The sequence below is a fragment of the Rhinolophus sinicus genome, chromosome 8 (genome assembly GCF_057876585.1).
Source record: "Rhinolophus sinicus isolate RSI-liver-muscle chromosome 8, RSI-T2T, whole genome shotgun sequence".
In the NCBI taxonomy this organism is placed as follows: Eukaryota; Metazoa; Chordata; class Mammalia; order Chiroptera; family Rhinolophidae; genus Rhinolophus; species Rhinolophus sinicus.
In genome coordinates this window covers 42,428,431-42,455,647 of record NC_142508.1, presented here as the reverse complement: position 1 = coordinate 42,455,647, position 27,217 = coordinate 42,428,431, and the positions used below count along the sequence as shown (strand labels likewise).

The 27,217-nt window shown below is 61.2% G+C and overlaps 1 protein-coding gene across 9 annotated transcripts; it reads left to right on the top strand.

Annotated features, from left to right (window-relative positions):
- The first annotated feature begins 224 nt into the window (after nt 1-224).
- On the top strand, nt 225-26,682 carry CIC (capicua transcriptional repressor). 9 transcript variants are annotated; one of them, XM_074314238.2, is made up of 21 exons: nt 1,009-1,160; nt 3,599-6,397; nt 17,832-17,981; nt 18,065-18,299; nt 18,380-18,509; nt 18,603-18,785; nt 18,866-19,031; nt 19,872-20,074; nt 20,170-20,395; nt 20,801-20,904; nt 21,137-22,361; nt 22,444-22,631; nt 22,994-23,115; nt 23,214-23,380; nt 23,482-23,778; nt 23,878-24,200; nt 24,444-24,697; nt 24,799-24,950; nt 25,025-25,156; nt 25,469-25,600; nt 25,697-26,682. In XM_074314238.2, exons 2-21 carry the CDS (start codon nt 3,610-3,612, stop codon nt 26,062-26,064), a joined length of 7,545 nt encoding a protein of 2,514 aa, XP_074170339.2. In that variant the 5' UTR covers nt 1,009-1,160; nt 3,599-3,609; the 3' UTR covers nt 26,065-26,682. The 9 variants fall into 9 exon arrangements, with proteins under 9 accessions (XP_019569290.3, XP_074170339.2, XP_019569293.3 ...); XM_019713734.3 differs by having other exon boundaries at nt 24,796-24,950; XM_019713735.3 differs by having other exon boundaries at nt 23,875-24,200.
- Nucleotides 26,683-27,217: the final 535 nt, after the last annotated feature.

Sequence of the window (27,217 nt, the reverse complement as noted above, 5' to 3'; positions counted from 1 at the left end):
CCCACACACGCACGTTCTCTCCCCTCCTGGTGGCAACAGGGCTTTCCGCGGGGCCGCGCCAGACTTTCTGAAGCTGTTCATTGGTCGTAGTCCCGGCCACCCGACAGCCAATCAAGCGGGGGAAAGGTGACATCACTGTCTCTCCTTCCCTCCCCACCACCCCAAACTTCCCTACTCCCGGCTACCGGCAGCAACAACCACGTGGGGGAGGGGCAAGAGAGTAGAAGCCGGTGAGGTCATTGCACCGCCCCGGCCGCTGCTGATTGGCCGCGGGGCTCGCGGGTGGAGGTTGGCTGCTCCTAGCACCTCCCTCTCGTGCCGCTACCGCCGCTGCTGAGAGGAGCCACCAGCGACGACAGAGCTAGGAATCCGGGTGAGTCGGGGCCCTGGGTCTAAGATGCTCCTGGTGTCCAGTGAGACTCACGAGAAACTGCCCTTCCCGACTTTTTCTCTTCGCCGGGGTTCTTTGGTGCTCCAGGCCCTCTGTCACATGGGAGTTGTAGTCTGCCTTGTACTGTCGACTATGGGCGGGAGACGTAAGAAGACTACCATTCCCAGCAGGAATTGCGACTAGCCGGTCAACAAATGCTCAGGCAACGCCTTCTAAGCCTGCTCATTGGAGAGCCCATCCATTAGCCCCTCCTTCTTGCATTTCATTGGCTACTGTCCCTCACAGAGGCTGGGTTCCGGCCTAGAGTGCAAGGCGACTGGGTACTGTATTTGTCATTCGGCACGAAGACTGCCTGCAATTGGTCAGTGTTGATGTCCATCACTTGCTGTGGGGCAGGGCCCTAGGCAGATCAGACGGTCGTAGGCTCAGGTTGGTGTCGGTCCCAGAGGGAGGCAGGTCTTGGACTTTGGCCCCGCCCCCTAGCGCTGCCGGGTGGGCGCGATTGGTCGTGGCGAGCGTCGCTCGCCGTCAAGAGGCGGAGCTGACCAGGGTGCGAATATCTATTGGTTTAGGACGGCGCCGGTCAGCGGGGTTGTGGCCGCTGATTGGCTGGCTGCTCCAGCTGTTGCAGGTCCATTCACCATTTTGTGTGTTGGAGTAAAAAAAAAAGGGAGAATCGAGAGGGAGAGCCGGAGGGGGGGCGGGGAGGGACCGGACCGGACCGAGCCGGGGCCACGGCCCCCCGCCCCGAAACCCTGCCGAGCCCGAGGTGAGGGACGGGGCCAGGGCTGACACAGCTGGGGGAATTTGGGGTGCTAGGGGCCGAGAGGGGACAGGTGGCAGGGACGGGGAGGGGGTACAGGGGAAAAAAGGTGGGTGGGATGGTGGGAAGCGGGGACAGAGTGGAGGAAGTGGTGGGGAGGAGGGGAGACAGAAGAGGGGTGAGGGGGAGAGGGTGGTGGGCAGAGAATGGGTAACAGGAATGGAGAGGTGACAGGACTAGATCAGGGTGATAGGGAGAGGGAGGGGAAAGAGTTGGAGGGGGTGACAAGGAGAGGTGATGTGGAGAGAAGGTGACAGGTCCAGAGATGGCTGACAGGAGAGTGACTGGGACGAAGAGGTGACAGATAGATGAGGATGACAAGGAGGGGGTGACTGAGGAGGGGGCCTAGGGCCTGTGAGGAGAAAGGCAGAGACAGAGGTGGTGACAGAATGGGAGAGAGAGTAGCAGAGAAGCTGGTGCCAGGAGGGCTGATGGGAGCAGAGGGCCCGAGACCCTGAAGAACCACGGCCTGGGCCAGCCTGGGCTTCAGGAATTGCTGCTCAGATTCTGAGGGGGGTGAGGGCCCACAGGGCCTTGGGTGGGAGTTATCCAGTGAGGAGTGGACAGGAAGAGAGTAGGCCCCAGGGGAAAGAAAGAGGCTTGGCTTCTAGGGTGGAGAAGCTGAGCTGGGCAGCAGGGTCCGGGGTGCCAGGCAGTGCTGTTGTAGGCCCTGGTAGGGTATGCAGAGGTCTGTGTTTGGGCAGGACTGGGGCGGGATTTCAGTCCCCAGGATGGTGCCCCAGCGGGTCAGTGGGGAGAAGGTGGTGGCGGCTGCCCAAACTCCTGGGCACTTGGGTGCCTGCCCCAGTGTGAGACGCCCTGGGCCCTCCAGGCTCTGCCTATGTGGACCCTAGGATTGGCCCAGGGAAGGGGCAGCCTGGAACTGCAGGGTCCACAAGAACAGCAGGCCTCAAGTAGGAGAGCATGAGGTCAGGGGTCCCGTGGGAGCCTGAAACTTGAATCATGGGTGCCTCTGATTGTGTTTGGTTTATGGTCCTGGATCCCCCCCCTCACCCCCCCAGGCTCCCTTTTAGCTTCTCAGGTTCTCTTAGTCACTTCAGAGTAAAGTTTTTTCCCTTTTCTTTTCTCAGGGCAGCTTGAAAGGGGGCGGGCAGTAATGACTGTTCAGGAAGTGGGTGAGGTTGGCTTGCTGGGCTTGTCCTGCTTTCTTTGACCTTTTCCCACTTGCCCCCACCTGGAGTCGGGGGGCATATTTGGGGGTAAGAGGGACCCTCAGCCGCCCTGCCAGTGCTAGCCCAGCCAGGCCAGCCAGGGCGGGGATGCATGCAGGCCAGAAGAGGGGGGGCTGGGCTTGTGGGTATCACGCTGGGTGCTATGGGGGGAGGGGCAGGCTCCTATCCAGTGGGACAGTGAAACCCTGCGGTGTAGCTCTGTGTCCCACTGTGTGATGACGTGTGTGCTTGTGTGTGTATGTGTGTGTGTGTGTGTGCATGCGCGTGCGTGCGCTCATGCACTGCCCTGTGGCAGCGCTGGGTATGAGCCCTTGCCCCAGACGTGCCCCTGCCTGCTCCCTGCCAGGATCTGGGAAGAGGGCTCTACCTGGCAGGCCCTGGGTGCAGAGCAGGGCCGTCCCTCGGGACTCGCAGCTGCCCACTCCTTCCCACAATGCCTGGCCATGCCAGGCTGCTCAGAGGGGTGGGGTGGGGGAGGTGGAGAGAGGCTCACATCACAGCCCAGTCATGTCCCTTTCTGTGACTGTGCTTGTGCATATGTGTGTGTGTGAGTGCGTGTTCTTGTGCTCTCTGGACGGTGACAGTGCAAGGAAGCGTGCTCTCTGGATCACGTGACATGTGCACACTGAGATGGTCAGGAGCACAGATTCTGCAGCCAGATTGCCTGGGTTCAGACCCTAGCTCTGTGTTTCCTAGCTAGCGAGTTTGGACTAGACAAATTTGGATGAGTTGCTTGAGCTTTCTGTGCCTCGGTTTCCTCAAGTGTGAAATGGGACTGCTAGTAGCTCTTGCCCTCTTAGGGCTGTTGTGAGGATGGAATGGGTTAATAAAGGCAAGTTTAGCCCAGGGGTGGCACAAAGTGAGTGCTACATAGGCATGAACCGTTACTGCTTCTTGCATCCCGTTGGGGCAATCAGAGTGTGTGTACGCCTGCTGTGTCCTCTGCAGAGGGAGCAGATGTATGTGAATGTTCCTGAGGAGCCAGAGTGAATAGCTCAGGGGACATGGGTGCCACTCTGTGTCTGGGTGCTAGCCAGGGGCACACTATGCGTTAGGACAGCCAGGAAGGAAGCCTCGGGGATCATGGAATTGAGGCGGGGGGCCTCAGTGAGTGGGAAGTCTTGGGGGATGCTGGTTTGGGGGATTCCTGAGTTGTGCCCAGTGACCCCCGTGTGCCCTCCCACCCTGCAGGTGGACAAAAGATGAAGCCAATGAAGAAGGCGTGTGCTGGCCTCTCAGGTCCTGGCAGCGGAGGCAAGTCCCCCCCAGCTACCAGGGCCAAGGCCCTGAGGCGGCGAGGGGTTGGGGAGGACGACCAGCCAGAGGAGGAGGATGACGAGGTACAGCAGCAGCCCGGCCCAGAAGAGGCTGAGGAGGGTGAGGAGGAAGAGGCCGAGAGGGGCCCCGGGGAAGAGGGGGTCTCCCTGGAGCTGCGCCCCGATGACCCGGCTCCAGGCCCAGCTGAAGACCCCAAGGCAGAGGGGGAGGCAGGCCGCTGGGAGCCCCCACTCAGCCGAAAGACAGCCACCTTCAAGTCACGCGCGCCCAAGAAGAAGTACGTGGAGGAGCATGGGGCCGGCAGTGGCAGTGGGGGGGCAGCTACGGCCCCTGAAGAGCGGGCGCGGACCCCCGAGGAAGCTGGCGCCCTGGGGGTTCCTCCGCGGCCACCCACCTCCACCCGCTCCTCCTCCACTGACACAGCCAGTGAGCACTCAGCTGACCTGGAGGATGAGCCGGCCGAACCTTGTGGGCCAGGCCCCTGGCCCCCAGGTGGCACCAGTGGTGGCTATGACCTGCGGCAGCTGCGGTCCCAGAGGGTGCTGGCGCGGCGTGGGGATGGCCTCTTCCTGCCGGCTGTGGTGCGCCAGGTGCGCCGAAGCCAGGACTTGGGCGTGCAGTTCCCTGGAGACCGGGCCCTGACTTTCTACGAGGGGTCACCTGGTGGTGGCGTGGATGTGGTTTTGGATGCCACGCCGCCACCAGGTGCACTGGTGGTGGGCACGGCCGTCTGTACCTGTGTGGAGCCTGGTGTGGCTGCCTACCGTGAGGGTGTGGTGGTGGAGGTGGCCACCAAGCCAGCCGCCTACAAAGTGCGCCTCAGCCCTGGCCTCGGCTCCCAGCCCGGCCCACCAGCCACCCTCCCACAGCCTCCGCAGCTGCCACACCGTGAGCCGGAGGAGGCCGTGTGGGTGGCCCGCTCCAGCCTGCGCCTGCTGCGGCCCCCATGGGAACCTGAGGCCCTGCTGAGGAAGCCCCCCACGGGCCCCGAGGAGGAGCAGGCTAAGCCAGGGGCCACCCTGCCACCCTGCCCAGCTGCCCTGGACCCCAAGCAGCCTGAGGATGCTGAGGTCTCCAAGATCAGCTTTGGTGGCAACCTGGGGGCTTGCGACGAGGGCGAGGAGAAGCACCCGCCAGCCCTGGGCACCCCGGCCCTGCTCCCACTGCCCCCGCCTCAGCTCCTGTCACCACCACCCAAGTCCCCAGCCTTCGCAGGCCCAGGCCGCCCTGGTGAGCAGCCCTCGCCCTGCCAGGAGGGGAGCCAGGGCGGCAGCCGTAGCAGCAGTGTGGCCTCTCTGGAGAAGGGGGCTGCACCAGCTGCCCGTGCCCGCACACCTCTCACAGCCGCCCAGCAGAAGTACAAGAAGGGTGACGTGGTCTGCACACCCAACGGGATCCGCAAGAAATTCAACGGCAAGCAGTGGCGGAGGCTGTGCTCCCGAGACGGCTGCATGAAAGAGTCGCAGAGGCGGGGCTACTGCTCACGCCACCTGTCCATGCGAACCAAGGAGATGGAGGGACTGGCAGATAGTGGCCCGGGTGGGGCCGGGCGGCCGGCAGGCGTGGCAGCCCGTGAGGGCAGCACCGAGTTCGACTGGGGTGATGAGACCTCGAGGGACAGCGAGGCCAGCAGTGTGGCAGCTCGCGGAGACTCCCGCCCACGCCTGGTGGCCCCTGCTGACTTGTCACGCTTTGAGTTTGACGAGTGTGAGGCGGCCGTGATGCTGGTGTCCCTGGGCAGCTCCCGCTCAGGCACGCCCTCCTTCTCCCCGGTCTCCACACAGTCTCCCTTCTCACCCGCGCCATCACCCTCACCCTCACCGCTCTTCGGCTTCCGTCCCGCCAACTTCAGCCCCATTAATGCCTCACCGGTCATCCAACGCACTGCTGTTCGCAGTCGCCACCTGAGCGCCAGCACCCCTAAGGCAGGCGTGCTGACGCCACCAGACCTAGGTCCCCACCCGCCGCCGCCTGGCCCCCGAGAACGCCATTCTTCTGGCATCCTACCCACCTTCCAGACCAACCTGACCTTCACCGTGCCCATCAGCCCTGGGCGGCGCAAGACAGAGCTGCTGCCTCACCCAGGGGCACTGGGAGCCACTGGTGCAGGGGGCGGAGCAGCTGCCCCAGACTTTCCCAAGAACGACAGCCTAGACTCTGGTGTGGACTCGGTGTCCCACACACCTACACCCTCCACACCGGCTGGCTTCCGAGCAGTGTCACCTGCTGTGCCCTTCTCTCGCTCCCGCCAGCCCTCACCGTTGCTGCTGTTGCCCCCACCTGCTGGCCTGACCTCGGATCCTGGGCCCTCCGTGCGCAGGGTGCCTGCTGTGCAGCGGGACTCGCCTGTCATTGTCCGCAATCCCGATGTGCCACTGCCTTCTAAATTTCCTGGGGAGGTTGGCACTGCCGGGGAGGTGCGGGCCTCAGGACCTGGACGGGGCTGCCGAGAGACCCCAGTGCCCCCCGGGGTGTCCAGTGGGAAGCCAGGCCTGCCCCCACCTCTGCCGGCTCCCGTGCCCATCACCGTGCCTCCGGCCGCGCCGAGTGCTGTGGCCCAGCCGATGCCCACATTTGGCCTGGCTTCCTCGCCCTTCCAGCCAGTGGCCTTCCACCCCTCACCCGCTGCCCTGTTGCCCGTCCTGGTGCCCAGCAGCTACACCAGCCATCCTGCCCCCAAGAAGGAAGTCATCATGGGCCGGCCTGGGACAGGTAAGAGGGGAGGGTGGATGAGCTGCGCGAGGGCTCATTTTGAACAGGGCCTCTTGATAACTGGCTCTCAAGATGGGAGCTCAAGGGGAATCTGGTCTCCTCTCTGCACAGATGTTCAAGTGGGAATTCACATGTCAGGCAAGGGAGTGTTTTGGGAGGCTCCGAGCGGTGTTTCCAGAGGCCTCCTGTTGGGAATGCACTCTGGATGGGTTCGTCAGTCATGGAACCACTCCTGAGTCGTGCTGTTGGGGTTACAGAGGATAATCGTGATGACAGCTCCCATATCTGGAGGCTGGCAGGGGCGTCCCTACGATAAGCGCTGCATGTGGGTTATCTTGCCGAACCCTAACACCCACCCCATGATGCAGCACTCAAAACATACGGGCCCTGCTCTAAACGCTTTTCAACTATTAGCACCTTTAGGCGCCACAATAGCCCTAACAGGTGGGTGCTATGATTATGCTCCTTCAGAGGAAAACGAGGTCAGGTTAGTAACTTGCCCAGGGTCACGTGGCTAGTCAATCCTAGAGCCAGCCTTCAGACCCAGGGAGGCTAGGCCATAGTGCTGTTTATAGATGGGAGACTGAGGCTTTCAGAGGTTCTTCTGCCGGGAGGTGTCAGGACCAGGACTGGAGTCCTCGTCTTCACCATGGACCCAGTAAACATCACAGGTGGCAGTCAGTGCCCTGGAAGAGAGCTGGGGGTGTGCTGGGCGCTGTGCCCTGGTTTCAGTCCAGGTGTGAATCTAGTCTGGCTGCCCTCAGGACAGGGCGTGTAGGCCAAGAGTTGAAGGATGAGTTAGAACGAGCAACCATGGCATGGAAGGGCCTCTTGGAGGCCAATGAGAAGGTAGCTCCAAGGCTGTAAGGAGCACAGCTGTGGAAAGCCAGTGTAGTGTGGCTGGAGGGCTGAGGCCAGGGGCGGGGAGAGGGGCATTTCTGAGATGGTGCTGGAGAGCCAGGGTCCCAGGCAGGCTGGGCCTTGTCAGAGCAACTCTCAGGGAGGGTGACAGACCCGTCACTGGCCTCTTCCTTAGCATCTTTTTCTTACTTACTTATTTGTTCATCTACTGTTGACTGAGGGCCCTTTCTGTGCCTGGCCCTGTGCTGGTTGGTGCTGAGGACACCTCCCAAGGCTCACGGTCCTTGGCATAGACAGACCTGTTCCCAAACAGTGGCTGCCCAGAGTGGTCAGGGTTGTGATGGGGGAAGATCATGAGGCTGTGGGAAGTCAGGGAGGGCTTCTTGGAGAAGGGGCCAAGGGCCTCGAAGTGAGTCCTAAAGGGTGTGCAGAAGGGAGCCTGGCAAGGCCAACAGGAGAACCTTTAGGCAGAGGGAAGAGTTTATGCAAAGGCCTTGAGGCGAAAGCAAGTATTTGAAGGAAGGTGAATCTGCAGAGACAAGGGCTGTAGATGGTGGGTGAGTGATGGAATGTGCGACTGTGTTAGTGAGCGAGGGTCATATCATAGAGGGCCCTTATGAGATCTGTGATCTTGATCCTGAGGACACTAGGGAGCCATGGAAGGTTTTGAGCCAATCTGACCACAGTTATACTAGAGGCAGGGAGACAAGGGAGGAAAGAGCTGCTATGGCTCGGGCTGGGGCAGAGGCCAATGTAGGAAGGAGTCCAGACACTGCCCTCACGCAGCTCCAGTCCAGAGCCAGGGCACAGGGACACAGGGGCTCCGCTTGCCCCTCATATTCATATACTGAGGTTGTGAGCTATTTTAGCCCCACCCCTAACAGTTTTTACATTTGTTACTGTAGTTATGAGCAAAATTCCAAAGAAGTGGACACAGCAGGGATTTTTGTCCTTAGGCAGATAAAGAAACTGAAACAGGACTCTGACCACCCCCTCACCCCCCACCCTCCACAAGCCTACAGCCCCAGAGATTGCCCTCATACATAGCGTCATCTCACATGACCCTGACTGCTGCCCTATGGGGAGGGAATGGCACTGATGCAGGTAGCCTGAGGCCTACTGGGGTAAGCCCATTTTCCAGATGAGGAAAAATGAGGCCCTGTCAGAACAAGAGCCACCCAGCCAGGGACGGGCAGGATTGCACCTTGAAACAGGTCTCCCAATTTCCAGATCACAGGACTCTCACTACCAGAACTTACAGTAATAATAATTTACTGAGCACCACCCATGCGTGTGCCTGGCTCACTGCTCAGTAAGTGCTGACTATTTACTCACTGAATCCTCCTCACAACCTCTCAGGAGGTCAGCATGCTTATTATTTCCAGCAGACAGAGGAGGAAACTGCAGCCCAAGAGGTTCAGTGACTTGCCCAAGCTCACCCAGCTAGGATAAGGAAGAGGTAGGATTTGAACCCAGGTTGTCTGGCTCCAGAGCCCAAGCTCTTAAGGACTCTCAATAATGATTTAAAAAAATAATAATAGTAATCACTCTTTATTGAGCATCTGCCATCTGCCCAGCCTCAGGCGTGGGGCCATCTCATCAGATCCACCCGATGCTGTGAAGGAGGAATTCCCAGCCCTGTTGTCAAGGGGAGATCTGAGGTTCAGTGAAGGGAGGCCCCTTGCTGGAGGCTGCCTGGTCGTCAGAACTTGTCCAGTGCCTGTCCTGGCGGTTCTGAGCCGCGCCTCCCTGACAACACCCATGCTGAGGTATCCAGGTTGCCCTCAGGTTCCCAGCCAGCAGGCCCTTTTGTTCTTTTCCCAAAGGCCTCCCTAAACCCTTGGGAGGTAGGCACCTTGGGGCCTTCTTTCTCTGAGGCCTAGATAGGGCAGATGGTACCTGGTGGCAAAGTGAAGGTGTAGTCCTGGACCCTTCTGCCTGTCCATACCAGGGCCTGACTCTTGCTCAGGGTAGCAGGTGTGAGGGGGTGGCCCAGGGCAGGCTGCCTGCTCCTGCCCCCCCACCAGGCATTTGCTTCCGCTGGGGGACGTGCCGGGGCAGGCGGATGGCATTCTCCACATTCTGTGCATGGCCAGGCCAGCCAGCTGCCATTGCCACCTCCCTCTGACTCTTCCCGCCTGCTCCCCAGGAGAGGAAGCCGCCCCACGGCCTGCAGCCCCAGCCCAGGAGGCCAGATGTCTCAGTCTCATTCCTGGCACGGCTTCCATTCCAGCTCCCAGTGTTCGCCTGGCTTCCCTGTATTGACAGGCAGTGCCCCTTCTCTTGGGCCTGTCTGCCCATCTACCTCTCTTTGAGCCACTGTATGTCTACCTGTCTCTCCCATGGGTTCCTACGTCTGTCTCTGTCTAGGTTTTCATTTTTGGGGCTCTCCGACTCTCTCTTTGGACTTCTGTCTGACTCTCTGTGAGTCTGGCTTTCTGGACCTTCCTCAGTTGGTTTTTCCCTAGACAGTCGTTGTCTGAGCTTTCATCCCACACTCCTTCTGGTTTGGCCCTGTCTTGGGATTCTTTGTCTCTGGGCCAGCTTTGGCCTTTCCCCTGGCCCCCCTCTTCCCACTCTTTAGACAGACTTCCTGCCCACCCTGTGCACATCAGGTGCTCTGTTCCTTAAGCACCAGGTCCTCTACTCCCTTCTTGGGGAGTGTTGGGAGGTTGTCCAGGCCTGGGAGCCCTCTCTTGCTCCTTGACAAATGAACTGCCTACTGGTGTCCCTGAACACTGCTGAGAGGTGTCAGGAGCCATCTGCAGACCAATCCACATCCAAGCACCTGTTCCCAAGATAGGCAGGAAGGCGGGGGTTGTGCAGGTCCAACTAGGAGATCCGGCTGTGGGAGAGCAGTAGAACAGCTCCTGTGCCCACCCACCTGCTAGAGGGCATGACCCAGATCACCCTACATCCCCCTCCCCACCTTTCAGGAGACAAATTTGGTGCCAGCTCCATTTAACTGAGCCCGGCATATGATCCATACCAATGTGTAGGACCTCAGAGACCAGGCAGTGCCCACCAACTATTCTTGGGCAGGTGGGGAAACACGCCCAAAGAGGGGCTGAGAGTCTCCTGATTTCCCAAATCCAGATTCTGCCCACCAGAATTTCCGTTTTGTCTCAGTGAACTCCATCTCTACCACCAGAAGTCCCTTCTCATCCCTTCACCAGACCCAGGATGAAGTCCTGGGGTAAGTGGGTGGGGAAGGCAGATGTGGCTGCAGGCACAGGCAAGGACGACAGAGGGAGGTACAGAGTCTGGGGAAGCCACAGGACAGAGACAACGCTGTGGCTCAATGTGGGGTGATGAGGGAGGTTAAGGAAGGCTTCTCAGTGAAGGTGACATTTAAATTGAAGCAGGAGGAATGAGTAGGTTTCAGGGTAGTGAAAGAAAGGGAACGGCGATCCAGGCCGCGGCGGCCACGGGAGCAAAGGCCAGAAGGGTGAAAGTGCATAACCTCTGAGTGGCTAGTTGAGGCTGAAGCTGACACTAGAGCCTAGGTTTGGCAGAAGGGTGCCAAGAAGGACAGGTCCAGCCAGGCCAGGGTTGAATGCCTTCCCATGAAGAACCAAGAAGGGGTTTAGAGCAGGGGAGGGAAAAGGTTGGATCTGGGTGTCCAAGATCCCCGGGGACTGCCCTGGAAAGGAAGAAGGCCTAGGTTGGGAAGGAGACGACGACTTGGGGGGAGGCGTTTGGGAGGTAGCAGGAGTGAATCTTGGAGACTTCGTGGAAGAGCCCACTGCATAGGCGTTGCGAGGGGTCAGGCTGCCTCCTGGCGGTGGCGTGCGGCGGGGCGGCTGGTGCGCGCATGCGCAGCGGCGGGGGTAGGGGGCGCGGCGGCACAGAGCGCCCGGCGCCCCGGCATTAATGGCTCCATTAGTGGCCGGGAGGGAGGCGCATTAGCGGCTGCGACGGCGTCTGGCTCCCATTACCACCGGCGGCAGCGGCTGCACCGCAGGCGGCTGGACCGTAGCCCGCCGCGCCGCCTCCTCCGCCCGCACCCCGTCCCCTGTTCCCGCTTCCCACCGGGGCCTAGGCCAGGGAACCCTCATCTCCATGTCGGCGGAAAAGCTGGTTGTGAAGCCAGGCAGACCTGAGTTCATAGTCCAACCGTGCTACCTCCCGACTGACTGCAAGATCCTACACCCGTCTGAGTAGCGGGAAAACAGCGGACCGAGGGCTTTGTAAATCTGGACGGGCACCCCTTGAGGGCCGCGCCCAGCCCCCGCCGACGCCGTGGGGCGCAGGTTCCCGCGCCCCAGGGGTAGGCCCCCAGCGTCGGGCCTCGGTCCTTCTTATTGGCTATCGTCACGCCCGCCGGTGCCGATTGGTGGAGACCCGCTCCCCCGTCTGTGCACCATTAACCCCTGCGTGGCTGTGCCCTGGAGCTGGGTGGGGTCCCCCCTCCCGCAGACAGTTCGGGTGCCAGCTGGCCCGCTCCCCGCCGCGGCCCGCGTGGGTGTCAGGCCGGCCGGGTGCCTGCCCGCCCTCCCAGCACAAAGCGGCTTTGTGGGGCCCGTCGGGGGCTGGCGGAGGGCCAGGCGGCGAGTGGAAAATCTCGTAAGCGCGGGAGGGGAGGAGAACGCAGGGCGGCGCCCCCTCCTCCGCCCGGGCTGTGGCGCCTCCCTCAGCCCGCGCCCACCAGCCTTCCCAGCCTGGCGCCTGTGTATACTGCTTCCCCCCCCCCCCCGCCCCCCGCCTTTTCCCACCCCCAAACCCACATCCCGAGCTCCATCCTATCCCGCCCATCTCCCAATCCCTGGAGACCCTCCCCCACACCTCTCGCTTGCCTCTCTTTCCCTCTTGGTCCCCTTGCCTACCCCAGCCCCACTCGCACTGACTCACCCTGGCGCTATTTTTAGGCCCCCATCCCTCCCGAGCCGCACCAGCCCAATCCTGGGCTCGTTCCCCAGGCAACCCTGGCCCTAGCCGATGCCGCCCGGAGTGGGTGGGTGGGTGGGTGTCTATGTAGGGAGCGGGTGAGGGGATCTGGGGACATCGGGGTGGTGAGCCTAGGTGGTGTCCTGGACAAAGTGGTGAGCCTTGGGAGGCGGGGGCGGGGTGCCCTCCGGGCTCAATAAACGGGCCGTGAGTTCCGAGCGTGTCTGACTGTCCCTCAGTCTGTCAGCATCCCTGGCTGTTTGCCCCAGGCCTCTGGGCAGGCCTCGGCCTGTGCCGCCCTGGGTGGCAGTTGGTGTCTCCGTCTGGGCTCCCTGACCCCAGGCTGTGGTGAGGTGGTGCTGTGGGGACTTTTTAGGGCCAAACCTTTTGTGGAGTTGGTTATGGAGTGGTACAGGGGGTGGCTGCACTATAGTTCTGCTTAGTACCTGCCTTGAGTGAAGGATGGTGTTGCACCCCCTCTCAGATTGGGCTGGGGCCCTGGTTTGGGGAACCTCAGCATTTTTCAACTAGAGAGGCCCCAGTTAGGTTGGGATGGCTGGAGAGATGGAGCTGTGTACATATAGGACCTGCTCCCTCTTCTCCACTCCTAATCACCCCCACCCAGGGTTCCTCCACTCCAAACAATGGAAGCTAAGTATAGGGCTGGCCCAGTGCCCAGGGCAGAGGGGCCCTTCCTGCCCGGATTCCGGCCCCTCCCTGCCAAGCTGGGCCCCCACTTGGCTGTACCCTCCCCTGTAAGGGGCCTCTTCCCAACCCTCCTATGTGGGCACTGTGTCTTCTACCAGATGTGTAACCCTCCCAGATGTGTGGGGCCTGCTTTCTCTGCTATGCCAGGCCTAGCTTTTTCTCACCCAACAGAAGTGGGGGAACATGGGGCACGGTTCCTCAGAACTCTGTCCCTGGGCTGCACTGCAGTGGGGAAGGGGTTAACTTGCCAATAGGTGACTCACCGGTGGGAAGAGGAGGGGGCAGCGGTGGGGAGATAGCAGCCACATTGATTTCAGCCTTGATTTCTGCCTCACATTGCAGTCCCTGGGGCAGTGAGGTAATGGAGGGTCTGAGTCTGGGGCTGCATACGGAGGAGGGGGCAGTCACTTAATAGTCCCTCTGGTGGCCCCTCCAGGCTCATAGCCAAGTGTCTGGCCCTGCAGTCTCTGGAGGTCAGAAGGCTGCAGACCTCCCCTTCCCCTCTGCTCAGGTTACCCGGTTTTTGCCCCTTTTCCATGCCTTCCCCTCTGTTAGTGGGTGGGGCAGGCTGAGATAAGGGTTTGTCTGCTCCTGTGTCTGACCCCACCTGTGTGGGAGCCCTGGCTTGGTCCAACTGAGCCTCTACAACCTTTACCTGCCCAGGTGTGACCCCAGGCCTTTGCCTCTACTGGGTGTGGCCCCAGGGTACCCCTTGGGTGATCCAAAGCCTCTGCATTTCTGCCTCTTGGGCCTCAGACCCTTGCCTGTGTCTCTGTGTGTGCCCTCTGACCTTTCTGTAGTTAACCAGTCTCTCTGTATCATTGTCTAACCATATTCCTGGACCTCTGTTTGGGAGTCTGCCTGTGTCTACCCAGAGTTTAAATTTTCAGTAGTGGGAAGAGCACTTGAGTTGGAGCACTGGGCTGTTATGTTTGGCTGCGTGATCTTGCACAATTCAATTTCTCTGAGCCTCATTTTCTCATCTGAACAATGGGCATAATAGTGTTCCTCCCTCGTGGCTGTGAGGATTCAGTGAACAAGGTAATACATATGAGCTCCCAGCACTGCAGCCTCAATGTTAGTTTCCTTCTGCCTCACCCTTTTCTGGAAATAGTGGCTCCCAGCCTAGGGTGGTAGGGCCAGCCCATAGTGGTGTTCTATGGTCCCGTGCCTTACACTGTGAGGTAGAGGGTCCTGGGTGGCTGCTGACTGTTAGGCAGAGTAGCTGAATAACGATGAATGGCCATGACCTTCTGCACACCTGAAGGGCCAGGGTACTGAGGTAGTTAGTGCTCAGCAGGGTAAGTTTGTATAGTTTGTGGGGACACTCTGATGATGTCTATGAGAGTTAACCTGTATTGGGGATGGGAGTGCCAGGAAGGCCATGTGAGAGTGTGTGAAGAATAAAGAGTATGTGTGGTTGTGTGGGAGGGATATTGGGTGTGTGTGATGGACTGTGAAGAGGTGTGCAGGATCATTGTTTGATATGTTGTATGTTTTTGCATGATTCATGTGGGCCAGTGAATGTGTGATGAGGATATGCGTTGGTGACACATGTATGACAAGGCATGCATGAAATGGTTCATGGGAAGATGGGTGAGAATGAGTGTATGATGGTGGGTGTGGAGCGATGGACTGTGAGTGTGGGAGGTAGGACATATATGTGAGCAGGTATTCAAGGTTTGTGACATCGTGTGTGATAGTGAATACAAGACCAAAGGTACATGTGATCGTGGGGTGTGTATGAAATAATGGGTGTGGCAGGAAAGTCTTGTCTATGAGGGGTGTGTATGTGTGTGTGTGTGTGTGTGTGTGTGTGCGCGCGCGCGCGCGCGCTGGTGTGAGAGTTGGTTTGAGGGCTCACGGATGACTCCCAACCCTACGTGCAGTTCGTCTGCCCTGCGGGGCCTTGCTCGCCCACGCGGGCTGAGCCGCGTGTGAGCGTGTTCCTCGCGCCTACTGGACACACGGCACTACACACAACCCCGGGGCCTCCGCACCGCGGCGCCTTGAACCGCCGCCCCCCTGGCTCGGCGCCTTTACTGCAGTGCGCTCGCCCTGCCTCCCTCCTCCCGCGGTCCCGCCCGGGCCGGCTAGGGGCCAACCGGAGCCTGCCCCGCCCTGCCCTTATTTGCATATGACTGACGTTCCCCCGGGGCGGCCAATGGGGGTGGGCGCGGCGGGGACTGACCCGCGCGCGGCGGCGGCAGCCAATGGGCTCGCGCGCGGGGGGCCGGGCTTGCGCGGAAGGCCGCGGGGGAAGCGGGGAAAGGGCGGGGGGAGGCGCGGCGGGGGGAGGGGAGCGCGTAGTAGTGGCGGGGCGGGGAGGCGGCGGTGGTTCGGCGCGGGTCTCGCTCGGAGCGCACGGACGCACGCACGCTGGTCCGTCTGTTCGCCCGGGGCCGGCGTTCGACCCGGCGCTGAGCCGCGGGCCCGGGGCCCAGGAAAGCGGGGCGGCGGCGCCGGCAGCCGGGGCGCGCGGGGCCAGAGCCGTTACCCACCGGAGCTGCGAGGGAGGGAGGGAGCAAGCGAGCCAAAGAGCGGGGAAGGGAGGGGGCCGCCCCCGCGCACGCGCGCCGCGCCCCGCCCCACCTGCCCCGCCCGCCCGGCTCGGCGCGGGAGGAGGGAGAAGGAGGGGGCGGCGCCGATGGCCCCCGTGCCGCGCGCCCCGTGACGGCCCCCGCGCGCGCCGGGGGGCGGGGCGGGGCCGGTGCTCTCTGACCTCCCCCGCCCCCCGGGCGGCGGGAGGCAGGCGGCGCTGTGCGCAGGCGCGCCCGGCAAAGACCCCCCGTGTGGGGCAGCCGGAGGGGGGCGGCGGGGGGGGCATGCGGCGACGGCCTCCAGCTCCCCCCGGGCCCGAGCGGCGGCGGCGGTCGAGGAACCGGCGGCGGGCGGAGCGGCGGCGGCCGGTGAGGAGGCGCGAGCCCCGGCCGGTACCCCCCGCGCCGGACCATGTACTCAGCCCACAGGCCCCTGGTGCCCGCGTCCGGCGCGGCCTCCCGTGGCCTCGGCATGTTCGGTCAGTAGTGCCTGGGCTCTGGGACTGCAGGGGTCAAGCTGTCGGGGTGTTAAATGTGGAGTAACGGTGATGGGGGTATAGTGGGAGAATGGTAGAGGCAGAGTGAAGAGGTGATGGGAAAGTTAGATCTCTGCTGTAGTGGTTAGTGACCGCAGTTCAAGTGGTTAGTGACGGCAGGTGGGAGTGTAGCGGAGTGATGGGTGTGGGGAGTAGCTGGGCTAGTCCTGGTATTTAGGTGGTGGGGTGAAAGAGGTCCATTGTCGTTGGACGTGAACGGTGCAGAGTAACTGGCTTGGGGTATGGATTAGAATCCGTGCAGCCTGAGACCTATTGGCCCTAGGTGTGGACTAGGCAGAGGGAAGGGGCTGCTATTGAGTAGCAAGTGGGGTGGGACAGGGCTTGGGAATTGAGTGAGAGCACTGTTTCTTCTGAGTGAACTGAAACCAGTTGTTGGGCTGGGGTGTTTGTGGTGAGCTCTGGGAGAGAGACCCAAGATCCTGGAGGGTGGTGCACTGGGGAGGAATTCAGGAGGGACAGGACCAAAGGACTGTTTCCCCATTGTCTGCTGGGCCTCTTTCCTTCCCAGCAGATGAGGAGGAGGCCCTGATGAGAAAGATCTTTGTGAAGAGAGGGACAGATCCAGGTCCCTGGGGACTGTTATGGGATTTGTGTCCCCAGGACCCCAGGTGTAGGAGAGGGTCATCATAGTGTCTTGAGTCCCCTCCAGTGCTGGCCTCCTTAGTTCTCTCTGGTTGCCTTAACGTCTGCTTTTTCTCTTGTCAGTCCTTTGCAGATTGAGGTCTGGAGGCCAGTGCCTCACAGAGGGCTTCTCTCCTCCAAGCTTCTGAAGGCATGGGGGGAACCCCAGGTCAGAGGAGTCTGGAGCAGGGGGAGGCCTGGAATGATGGAGACCAGGGCTAGGGCGTTTCCCTCCTCCCTTCTCTTTTCATCATCTTCCCCTAGCAGGGGCCTCCTCTACTGGTTCCACTTCCCCCAGGGAGCTGGCAGTGAGCGGGAAGCCCACTGTTAGCCGTGGCCCGCCCCAGGAGTCCAGCCAGCCACCCAGCTCCTGGGGCTAAAGGTGGGACCTCTGGGACCAGCACCTGGTGAGGGAAGTGCCTTCTTGTGCATATCCTCGAGGAAACACCTGGCACTTTTGCCTTCCCTGGGTAGAGACTTGTAACAGTTCTCTCCCATTGTCTCTGCCTTTTCTTTGGAGTTTACCACACCCTCCTCTCTGGGCTTGGGGGCTGGACCAAACCCTAAAGATATGCTCAGGGCTTGAGAGGGAGGGAGGCTAGGAGGCCTCTTCATGGGCAGTCATTCTCTTTGGGGTTAAGGTGAGAGATGCTGGCGACACCTGTGCCCAGCCCAGAAAGGGCAGGTCTGGGTTCTTGTGGCCTCTGGTAAGCAGAAGGAGGCAGGAAGAAAGACCTAAGACCCCAGCCTGTGGGTAATGGAGGGAGGAGGGGAGGGGAGACCAGGCCATCTGCCTCAGGAAAGAAAGGGAGTGTGAAGCCGAGGTGAGGGGTTATGTCAGATGGCAGCATGGGTGCTGGGAACATGGCATGGCTGGGGAAGGGAGGGTCCCCAGGTTTGCTGAAGTCTTAGGGCCTTGGGACTGTGGGATGGCAGTTGAACATGGCCTGATTTGTGACAGGAGCCATTCGTTCCTCTGGCCTGGTCTCTGGTGGCAGGGCTGGTGGAGGTGGGGGAGGGAGTGGGGCGAGAGCACTCTTTCCCTTCCCTGCTTCTGTTTTCTTTTTTATAAACCTAGAAACCTTTCAGGAAGGAGTTTTTCCCAAGTGATGTCGCATGCACAAGCCCAAGAGGCTCAGGGTTAGGGGAAAGGGGTGTAAAGGAGGAGTGGAGCCACCTGATCCAGGGTAGGAAAAAGCTTGGCTTGGGGGTCAAGGCCAAGCTTTCCTGCTGCTCAGCTCAGCTGGCTCCTTCCCACAGTGTGGACAAACGTGGAACCTCGCTCTGTGGCCGTGTTCCCCTGGCACTCCTTAGTCCCCTTCCTGGCCCCCAGCCAGCCTGACCCCTCTGTGCAGCCAAGTGAGGCCCAGCAACCTGCCAGCCACCCAGTGGCCTCCAACCAGAGCAAAGGTGAGGGGTCGGGGGCTGTGGGAAGCCATGGGGACAGGGCTGAGGTGGCCCGAGAGCCCTCTGATCTGCCTTTCTGCCCTCAGAACCTGCTGAGTCAGCGGCTGTTGCTCACGAGCAGCTACCAGGCGGGACTGGAAATGCTGATCCTGGGCGGCCCCCTGGAGCCACATGCCCTGAGAGCCCAGGACCTGGACCCCCCCATGCTTTGGGAGGGGTGGAACCTGGAAAAGGCCCCCCTCCCACCACTGAGGAGGAGGCCCCTGGCCCTCCAGGAGAGCCCCGGCTGGACAGCGAGACAGAGAGTGACCATGACGATGCGTGAGTGCTCTGAGGCTTGGGACTGGGGGGTGGGATCGCCAGAGACATGGCCCTCACTGTCCCTGCCACTCCCTCCACAGCTTCCTCTCTATCATGTCTCCTGAGATCCAGTTGCCTCTGCCGCCTGGGAAACGCCGGACCCAGTCCCTCAGTGCCCTGCCCAAGGAACGAGACTCATCTTCAGAGAAGGATGGACGCAGCCCCAACAAGGTGCCTCATCCCCACCTGTCCCCAGCTCACCCTGTGACCACAAGACTGTCTCCCCAATCCTAAGTGTCCCACTTGGGCCTGTGTCTGCTGTAGCGGGAGAAGGACCATATCCGGCGGCCCATGAATGCCTTCATGATCTTCAGCAAGCGGCACCGGGCCCTGGTCCACCAGCGTCACCCCAACCAGGACAACCGGACCGTCAGTAAGATCCTGGGCGAGTGGTGGTATGCCCTGGGGCCCAAGGAGAAGCAGAAGTACCACGACCTGGCCTTCCAGGTAACACCTCCTCCTCTTGGCCCCTCCCCAGCTTTTCCTGGCAAGGGGGTGAGTAAAAGGGTCCCCCTGCCCCCTGCCAGGTGAAAGAGGCCCACTTTAAGGCTCACCCCGACTGGAAGTGGTGCAACAAGGACCGGAAGAAGTCTAGCTCAGAGGCCAAGCCCACAAGCCTGGGGCTGGCGGGAGGCCACAAGGAGACCCGGGAGCGGAGCATGTCGGAGACGGGCACCGCTGCTGCCCCTGGAGGTTAGCTCTTTGGCTCTGCTGCCTTGCCATCTCTCTCCCTGAGAGCTGCCGGCGACCCCCTTCCTTGCTCACCCCCTACCCCAGAAGATTCTTTCTGCCCTGTCGTTTTCTTTTGAGGACCCTTATCCACAAAGGAACTGGCACTTGTCTCATGTGAAGGATCCAGGGAGGTCCAGAGAAATAAAATTCTCAATCTCATTACCAACTGCCCCTTACTGAGCATTTACTATGTAGCAGGCATCAAGGAGACTATAATCCCTGGAATTTAAAACCACACTGCGTTTTCAGACCCCATTTTCCAGAGAATAAACAGACTCAGAGAGGCAAAATCGCTTGCTTGAAGTCACAGAAAACTAGTAACTGGCAGAGCCAGCAGTTAAAGCCCAGCTTGGTTGGCTCCAAAGACCACAGTTGGCAGTTCCTCATTGGTGTTTCTATTGACTGAGGGTGGCGCGTGTGCCCAGCACTGTGCTGAGGCGCTTTTCTGGAGCGATCTTGTGGGTTGGTCCACCACTCGGGGTGGGGATGTGATGTGGGAACTGAGGCTCAGACGGGTTAGTGGTTATTAGCTGGCTAATGCCATACAAACCTGTCTCTAGGCATTCTTAATGTCAGAAGGGCTGCCTCCTGGGGAGCAGTGGGCTTGCTCCTTACAGTCCCAGGGGGAGGAACCATTGGGAAGGAGATGCTGGACTGATAGGTGGCATGTCTTTGCTGGGTGGCCCAGGAATTCCAACTTGATTCTGCCCAGTACCTAGAAATACCTGTGGGTGTTTTGGCCAATCCAGGTGCAGATGACAGGCTGCGTGACTGTAGCATTTTTCCTTTTTCACTCTACAGTGTCTTCGGAGCTCCTGTCTGTGGCTGCCCAGACCCTTTTGAGCTCAGACCCCAAGGCTCCGGGGAGCAGCTCCTGTGGGGCAGACCGTCTGCACACAGTCGGGGGCCCTGGCTCAGCCCGCCCTCGAGCCTTTTCCCACAGTGGGGTCCACAGCTTGGATGGCGGAGATGTAGACAGCCAGGCACTACAAGAATTGACTCAGGTCTGGGGTGCAGGACATGGGGGTGGGGGAGACAGGCAGGGAGGGCTTCCCAAGGTGACAGCCCTGGCTAAACTCTCCCTGTACCTGTCCTGCAGATGGTGTCTGGCCCTGCGTCGTACTCTGGCCCGAAGCCTTCTACCCAGTATGGGGCTCCAGCCCCCTTCACAGCTCCTGGGGAGGGAGGTGCCCTGACGGCCAGTGGGCGGCCTCCGTTGTTGCCCACCCGAGCCTCCCGTTCCCAGCGTGCGGCCAGTGAGGACATGACCAGTGATGAGGAACGCATGGTCATCTGTGAGGAGGAAGGGGATGATGATGTCATTGGTGAGCAGTTGCAGGGCCCAGACTCCTGCCCAGGTTTGGAGGGTGGGCAGAGATTGGATCCAGGTTCTCAGGCCCCTGTCTATCCTTTCGCATTTGCGTATGATCTCAGGCATGTTCAGTTCAGGCCTTACTGAGTAAGCCCAGCCCTGCCTTTGGGAAGGAAGCCCCTGGCCAGACAGGAAACCAGGAGGACCCAGGCATGGCGAGGCCATTGGGCACACGCAGTGTTAGGTGCTGTTACCCACATCCTCAGGCAGGTGGGCACATCCCGGGCTGAGGAATAGCCTTCTTGGACAACACTTACTGCGGGCTTGGGGCAGAGCTGAAGCCAAAGCCTGGCATCCAGACTGTTCTCCAGACCTGCACTTGACCCCTTTGCCAATGCTCTTCACTCTGCTCCCTTAGCTGATGATGGCTTTGGCACCACTGACATTGACCTCAAGTGCAAGGAGCGGGTGACCGACAGTGAGAGCGGAGACAGCTCTGGGGAGGACCCAGAGGGCAGCAAGGTGAGGGCTTGGGACTTGGCGCTGTGGTCCCACTCAGCTTCAGGAGGGGGGAAGATCTGTTCTGTGTTTGTTGACAGAGAGAGAGAAAGGCCTGGAGAGGGCGAACTACTTGCCCCATGGAGTATTGGGTCACAGCCTGGATGACTTTTGGCTGGCTTGGCTGCTGGCGGGACGGGGCAAGCAGGATGTGGGTATCCAGGCTCACTGACTCGGTCGTGTCTCTTCCACCCAGAGCTTTGGCCGGAAGGTTTTCTCGCCTGTGATCCGTTCCTCCTTCACCCACTGCCGTCCGTCACTGGACCCTGAGCCCCCAGGGCCCCCAGATCCATCGGCAGCCTTCGGCAAAGGCTACGGGCCCACCCCATCTTCCTCCTCCTCCTCGCCTGCCTCTTCCTCAGCCTCCACCTCCTTCTCAGTGGGCTCAGGGACCTTCAAGGCCCAGGAGTCAGGTCAAGGCAGCACAGCAGGCCCACTACGGCCCCCACTCCCTGGGTCAGGGGGCCCAGTGACACCTTCCAAGTCCACCCGCTTCCTTCCAACAGATCCTACCACCTTCCGGCGTAAAAGACCTGAAAGTGTGGGAGGCCTGGAGCCACCGGGCCCCTCAGTTATTGCAGCGCCTCCTGGTGGGGGAGGTAGTGTCCTGCAGACACTGGTCCTGTCTCCAAACAAGGACGAACGGGAGGGCAGCGGAGGCCGCATACCCTCAGCTCCAGCCCCATCGCTGGCCTATGGGGCCCCAGCAGCCCCCATGTGCCGTCCGGCCGCCACCATGGTCACCAACGTGGTGCGGCCTGTCAGCAGCACTCCTGTGCCCATCGCCTCCAAGCCCTTCCCCACCTCTGGCCGGGCAGAAGCGTCTCCAAATGACACAGCAGGTGCCAGGACTGAAACGGGCACTGGGTCCCGGGCACCTGGGGGCTCCCCGCTGGGCGTCAGCTTAGTATATTCGGACAAGAAGTCGGCAGCAGCCACTTCACCAGCCCCACATTTGGTGGCTGGGCCCCTACTGGGCACTGTGGGGAAGGCTCCTGCCACTGTCACCAACCTGCTGGTGGGCACCCCGGGCTATGGTGCCCCGGCGCCCTCCGCTGTCCAGTTCATTGCCCAGGGTGCCCCTGGTAGTGGGGCCACTGCGGGCTCAGGAGCAGGTGCTGGAAGTGGCCCCAATGGGCCAGTGCCCCTGGGTATTCTACAGCCAGGTGCCCTGGGCAAGGCTGGGGGAATCACCCAGGTGCAGTATATCCTGCCCACGCTGCCCCAGCAGCTTCAAGTGGCGCCTGCCTCAGCACCAGCCCCTGGGACCAAGGCAGCGGCTCCTGGCCCTGCACCTACCACCAGCATCCGTTTCACCTTGCCGCCTGGCACCTCTACCAACGGCAAAGTCCTGGCTGCCACTGCACCCACTCCTGGCATCCCTATCTTGCAGTCCGTACCTTCTGCCCCACCCCCCAAAGGTGAGGCCTGGGCTGGGCAGCGCAAGGAGCGGGACACAGGCCTGTTCCACTCCTTTGTAACCTCCTCTCTCACCTCTTGCAGCCCAGTCGGTTTCTCCTGTGCAGGCCCCGCCCCCAGGTGGCTCAGCCCAGCTGCTGCCTGGGAAGGTACTAGTGCCCCTGGCCACGCCTAGCATGTCAGTTCGGGGTGGTGGGGCCAGCCAGCCACTGCCCCTGGTGAGCCCACCCTTCTCAGTACCTGTGCAGAATGGCGCCCAGCCACCCAGCAAGGTAAGGAAGTCCACCCTCCCTGTGGCCCCATCTGTCCCTCATTCCTCTCCTGGCTATTGGTGTCCATGATTTCTGTCTCCCTTTCCTTTGGTTTCTCTTCCTTTTTCCTGCTTTTTGCTTGTCTGTGGGACTCTCTTGCCATCTTCCCTTCAGCATCTCTGTGCAGCTCAAGTCTGGCTTCAGTGCCTGCAACCTTGTTCCTTCTGTGTGTCTACCACCTTTTGCTGACTTTTTTCACTTTGTTCCAATCCCAAGTTTTCTGCTACTTGTCTTAACTGAGATCCATCCTCCAAGTTCTTGGTCCCCCCTGCCCCTCTCTGGGTCTTCCGCTCACTGTAGCCTGTGGGTGCCCTTGCCCATAGATCATCCAGCTGACTCCGGTGCCTGTGAGCACGCCCAGCGGCCTGGTGCCACCCCTCAGCCCAGCCACGCTCCCCGGGCCCACCTCACAGCCTCAGAAGGTCCTGCTGCCCTCTTCTACCAGGTAATAGCAGCTGAGCCCTCACCTGGAGGACAGCCCAGGAACCGGGGTGGGTAGAGCTGGCGTGCCTCACTCTTCCCCCTTTCCTCTCCCTGTGGCAGAATCACCTATGTGCAGTCAGCAGGTGGGCACACGCTGCCTTTGGGCACCAGCTCTGCATCCAGCCAGGCTGGAACAGTCACATCGTATGGGCCCACAAGCTCGGTAGCCCTAGGCTTCACCTCGCTGGGGCCCAGCGGCCCTGCCTTCGTGCAGCCCCTGCTTTCAGGTGAGGGGCAGCCTGGCAGGCAGTGCTAGGGACCCAGGGTGGGGCTGAGGCAGCCCAGGTCCTAACTTGGGCTCTTGCCTCTCCTGTTTCCTTTTCCATAGGCCAGGCCCCGCTGCTGGCTCCTGGCCAGGTGGGTGTGTCACCTGTGCCCAGCCCCCAGCTGCCTCCTACCTGCGCAGCCCCAGGAGCTCCTGTCATCACAGCGTTTTACCCTGGCAGTCCCGCACCCACATCCTCAGCACCCCTGGCCCAGCCATCCCAGGCCCCTCCAGGCCTGGTCTACACTGTGGCCACCAGCACCACCCCTCCTGCTGCTACGATCCTGCCCAAGGGCCCACCGGCCCCTGCCACTGCCACTGCCACCCCGGCCCCTACCAGCCCTTACCCTAGTGCCACAGGTGGGTGTTGGGCCAACTCAGGGTGGGGTGAGTTGGGGGACCCAGTGAATGGGCTCCAGTCAGGCCTGGCTCAGCAAATGTTCTTCTCCCCACCAGCAGGCTCCATGACCTACAGCTTAGTGGCCCCCAAGGCCCAGCGGCCAACCCCCAAGGCCCCCCAGAAAGTGAAGGCAGCCATTGCCAACATTCCTGTGGGCTCCTTTGAGGCAGGTGCCCCTGGGCGGCCTGGCTCTGCACCCCGGCAGTCCTCGGAGCCTGGCACAGCCCGTGAGACTGCTGCCCCTGAGTCCGAGCTTGAGGGGCAGCCTACAACGCCAGCCCCTCCACCTCCCCCAGAGACGTGGGCTCCCACTGCCCGGAGCAGCCCCCCGCCACCCTTGTCTGCTGAGGAGCGGACCAGCACCAAGGCCCCTGAGACCATGGTGAGTGCCTGGCAGGCCTGGGGGCTCCTGCTGCTGCTGGGCTCTACTCCTTGGCCCACTGCCTGTTTTTCTGTCCTGCCCTTCCCTATACGCCTGTCCAAACTGTGACCCGTCCCTCCTGTTTGTGTGACTGGGCCATCTCCAAGGCTCTGTCTGGGGCAGTCCACATCCATCTCTGTTTCTGGGTTTGGCCCCAGCAAGTCTGAACTCAGTTCCTCCATCTCCTTGCCATCCCCACCCCAGGCCAGCAAATTTCCCAGCTCATCTTCAGATTGGCGCGTCCCTGGGCTGGGCCTGGAGAGCCGTGGGGAGCCTCCCACTCCTCCCAGCCCAGCCCCAGCTCCAGCCCCAGCCCCTGGTAGCAGCAGCAGCAGCAGTGAGGGCAGTAGTGGCAGGGCAGCCGGGGACACTCCTGAGCGCAAGGAGGCGGCTAGTACTGGCAAGAAAGTGAAGGTGCGGCCCCCGCCCCTGAAGAAGACCTTTGACTCTGTGGACAAGTGAGCATGGGCTGGGAGCTGTGGCACAGCCTGGGGGGTTGGTGGCAGAGAGGGTGGCTACAGGCTGGGCAGGGGTGGTGACCCTGCCCGCTCTCCAGCAGGGTCCTGTCTGAGGTAGACTTTGAAGAGCGCTTTGCAGAGCTGCCTGAGTTTCGGCCGGAGGAGGTTCTGCCCTCGCCCACCCTGCAGTCTCTGGCCACCTCGCCCCGGGCCATCCTTGGCTCCTACCGCAAGAAAAGGAAGAACTCCACTGGTAGGCAAACTTGGGACCCCTGGGGTAGGCTGGGGACAGACTGGGGCCACCTCTGAGCCTGCTTGTTTCGCCAGACCTGGACTCGGCCCCTGAGGACCCCACCTCGCCCAAACGCAAGATGAGGAGACGCTCCAGCTGCAGCTCAGAGCCCAACACCCCCAAGAGTGCCAAGTGCGAGGGGGACATCTTCACCTTTGACCGCACAGGTGCCGGTGCCTTGGCGGGTGGGGCTGTGGGGGACCCAGGGCCTGCAAGGGGGGCGTGTCTTGGGAACAGGGTTAGAGATGGGAGAGGTGGGGTGGGTGTTGCTGAGAGAAAGGGACAGCAGGTCAAGGATGGATTCTAGAGTCCAACAGGCCCCCACACTGCCACCACATGACCTTGGGTGGGTTCCCTTTTGGAACCCTGCTGTGAAATAGAATTCAGTGAGGGCTGGGTGGACTCTCAGACACTGGTGTGGGAGTGGGGTGGCCAGGCTTCTGCAGTAGCCTTGACCGTGTTCCCTGCATTGCTCCCAGGTACAGAAGCCGAGGATGTCCTCGGGGAGCTGGAATACGAGAAGGTGCCATACTCGTCACTGCGGCGCACCCTGGACCAGCGCCGGGCCCTGGTCATGCAGCTCTTCCAGGACCACGGCTTCTTTCCATCAGGTAAGCATGTCTTAGAGTCTTGGGGGGCACTTGGACAGGACCTGCCTGCCCATCTCACCCTGCCTTCCCCACCCTCCACCGTCCTTCTGTCCCCAGCCCAGGCCACGGCAGCCTTCCAGGCCCGCTACGCAGACATCTTCCCCTCCAAGGTCTGTCTGCAGTTGAAGATCCGTGAGGTGCGGCAGAAGATTATGCAGGCGGCCACTCCCACGGAGCAGCCCCCGGGAGCCGAGGCGCCCCTCCCTGGACCGCCCCCCACTGGCTCCACTTCCGGCCCTGTCCTCACTCCCAGCCCTGCTGGGGGCCCTGACCCCACCTCACCTGGCTCGGACTCTGGCACAGCCCCAGCTGCCCCACCATTGCCTCCACCCCCAGAGCCAGGGCCCGGACAGCCTGGCTGGGAGGGGGCCCCCCAGCCCTCCCCACCGCCCCCTGGTCCCTCCACAGCTGCCACAGGCAGGTGAGGGGCCCTGAGATCCCAGGACCCACAGTACCCCCCTCAGGACATGGATAGTATATAGGTGGCAGGAATTGGGGGGGCAGGATGGTTACCCCCTCCCCAATAAAGCCATTTCGTCCTTTCGATTTTGGGACGGAATGAGCCTGCTCTTGTCTATCCCTGTCCCCCCACAGCCCCCTCCCTGTGATGGGGGACAGCTGAGAGGAAGCAGGGGCACAGTCTCCCTCCACCGAGCCCCTGTACATAACCTGGAGTGTGTTACCTTCAGACCTTTTCACTTGTACTTTATGCAAAATGGCTCGCGTGAGGGCTGCAAGCGGAGGGTAATGAGGGCCTTGGGCCACAGGGAGGCGTCTGTGGAGTAGGGGGGAGTTCATGCACCCCTTTTTCCCCCAGAGGGGCTGGACTCAGGTTAGTTTGGGGGTGGGGGCTCCTGCACTTTGCCACAGGCATGGGGAGGTTTCTCTCCCCACCCCCCTGCCCTCCCAACTTGGGTTGTACTTTCTAAGAAGGTGATTCCCCTACCCTTGTCCCCATCCCTAGAACAAAACATGTTGATCATGTGCAATATTTCTTACTGTGCCGAGAAGCCGCAATGACGAGATTAAAGCTGTTTAACACACCTGTGTGGCTGCCCACTGTAAAGGGAGAAGGGATGTTGGTTGTACCAGTCCTGCCCCCAGATGGCCATGGAGCTATACATTTTCCCCCCAGTGAGGTGAGGAGAGCAATGCCAGGACCACCCCCTTCCAACATCAGAGGGACCCCATGGGCCCAGGTCCCTGACTTAACTGTGGACAGGGCAGCCCCTCTCCAGGCTTGGTGCTCAGGGAGTCCTGACGCCTACTCGGCCTCTTTCCCAGCCATCCAGCACACCTGGGCTTGGGGAAGGCCTAGCTGTGATGCTGCAACAGCTCAGAACTTTGGAAGTTCCAGTTGGACCTGACAGGTCTCAGCCCAGAGGTGGCACTAGGCTGGAAGACCCCACCCCCAAGTGCTGCGGTGTCCTCGGTGACCCCTGCTGCCCCCATGTGGCCTGAGCTAGCACCACAGTCAGGCCAGGAACTGCTGGGTTACACCCCTCTGAGCCTGTGGACAGTGCCCCTGCGGGGGACAGATGTGTACCCTCTGTGGAGGTTGCTGTGGGTGGGAGGGTC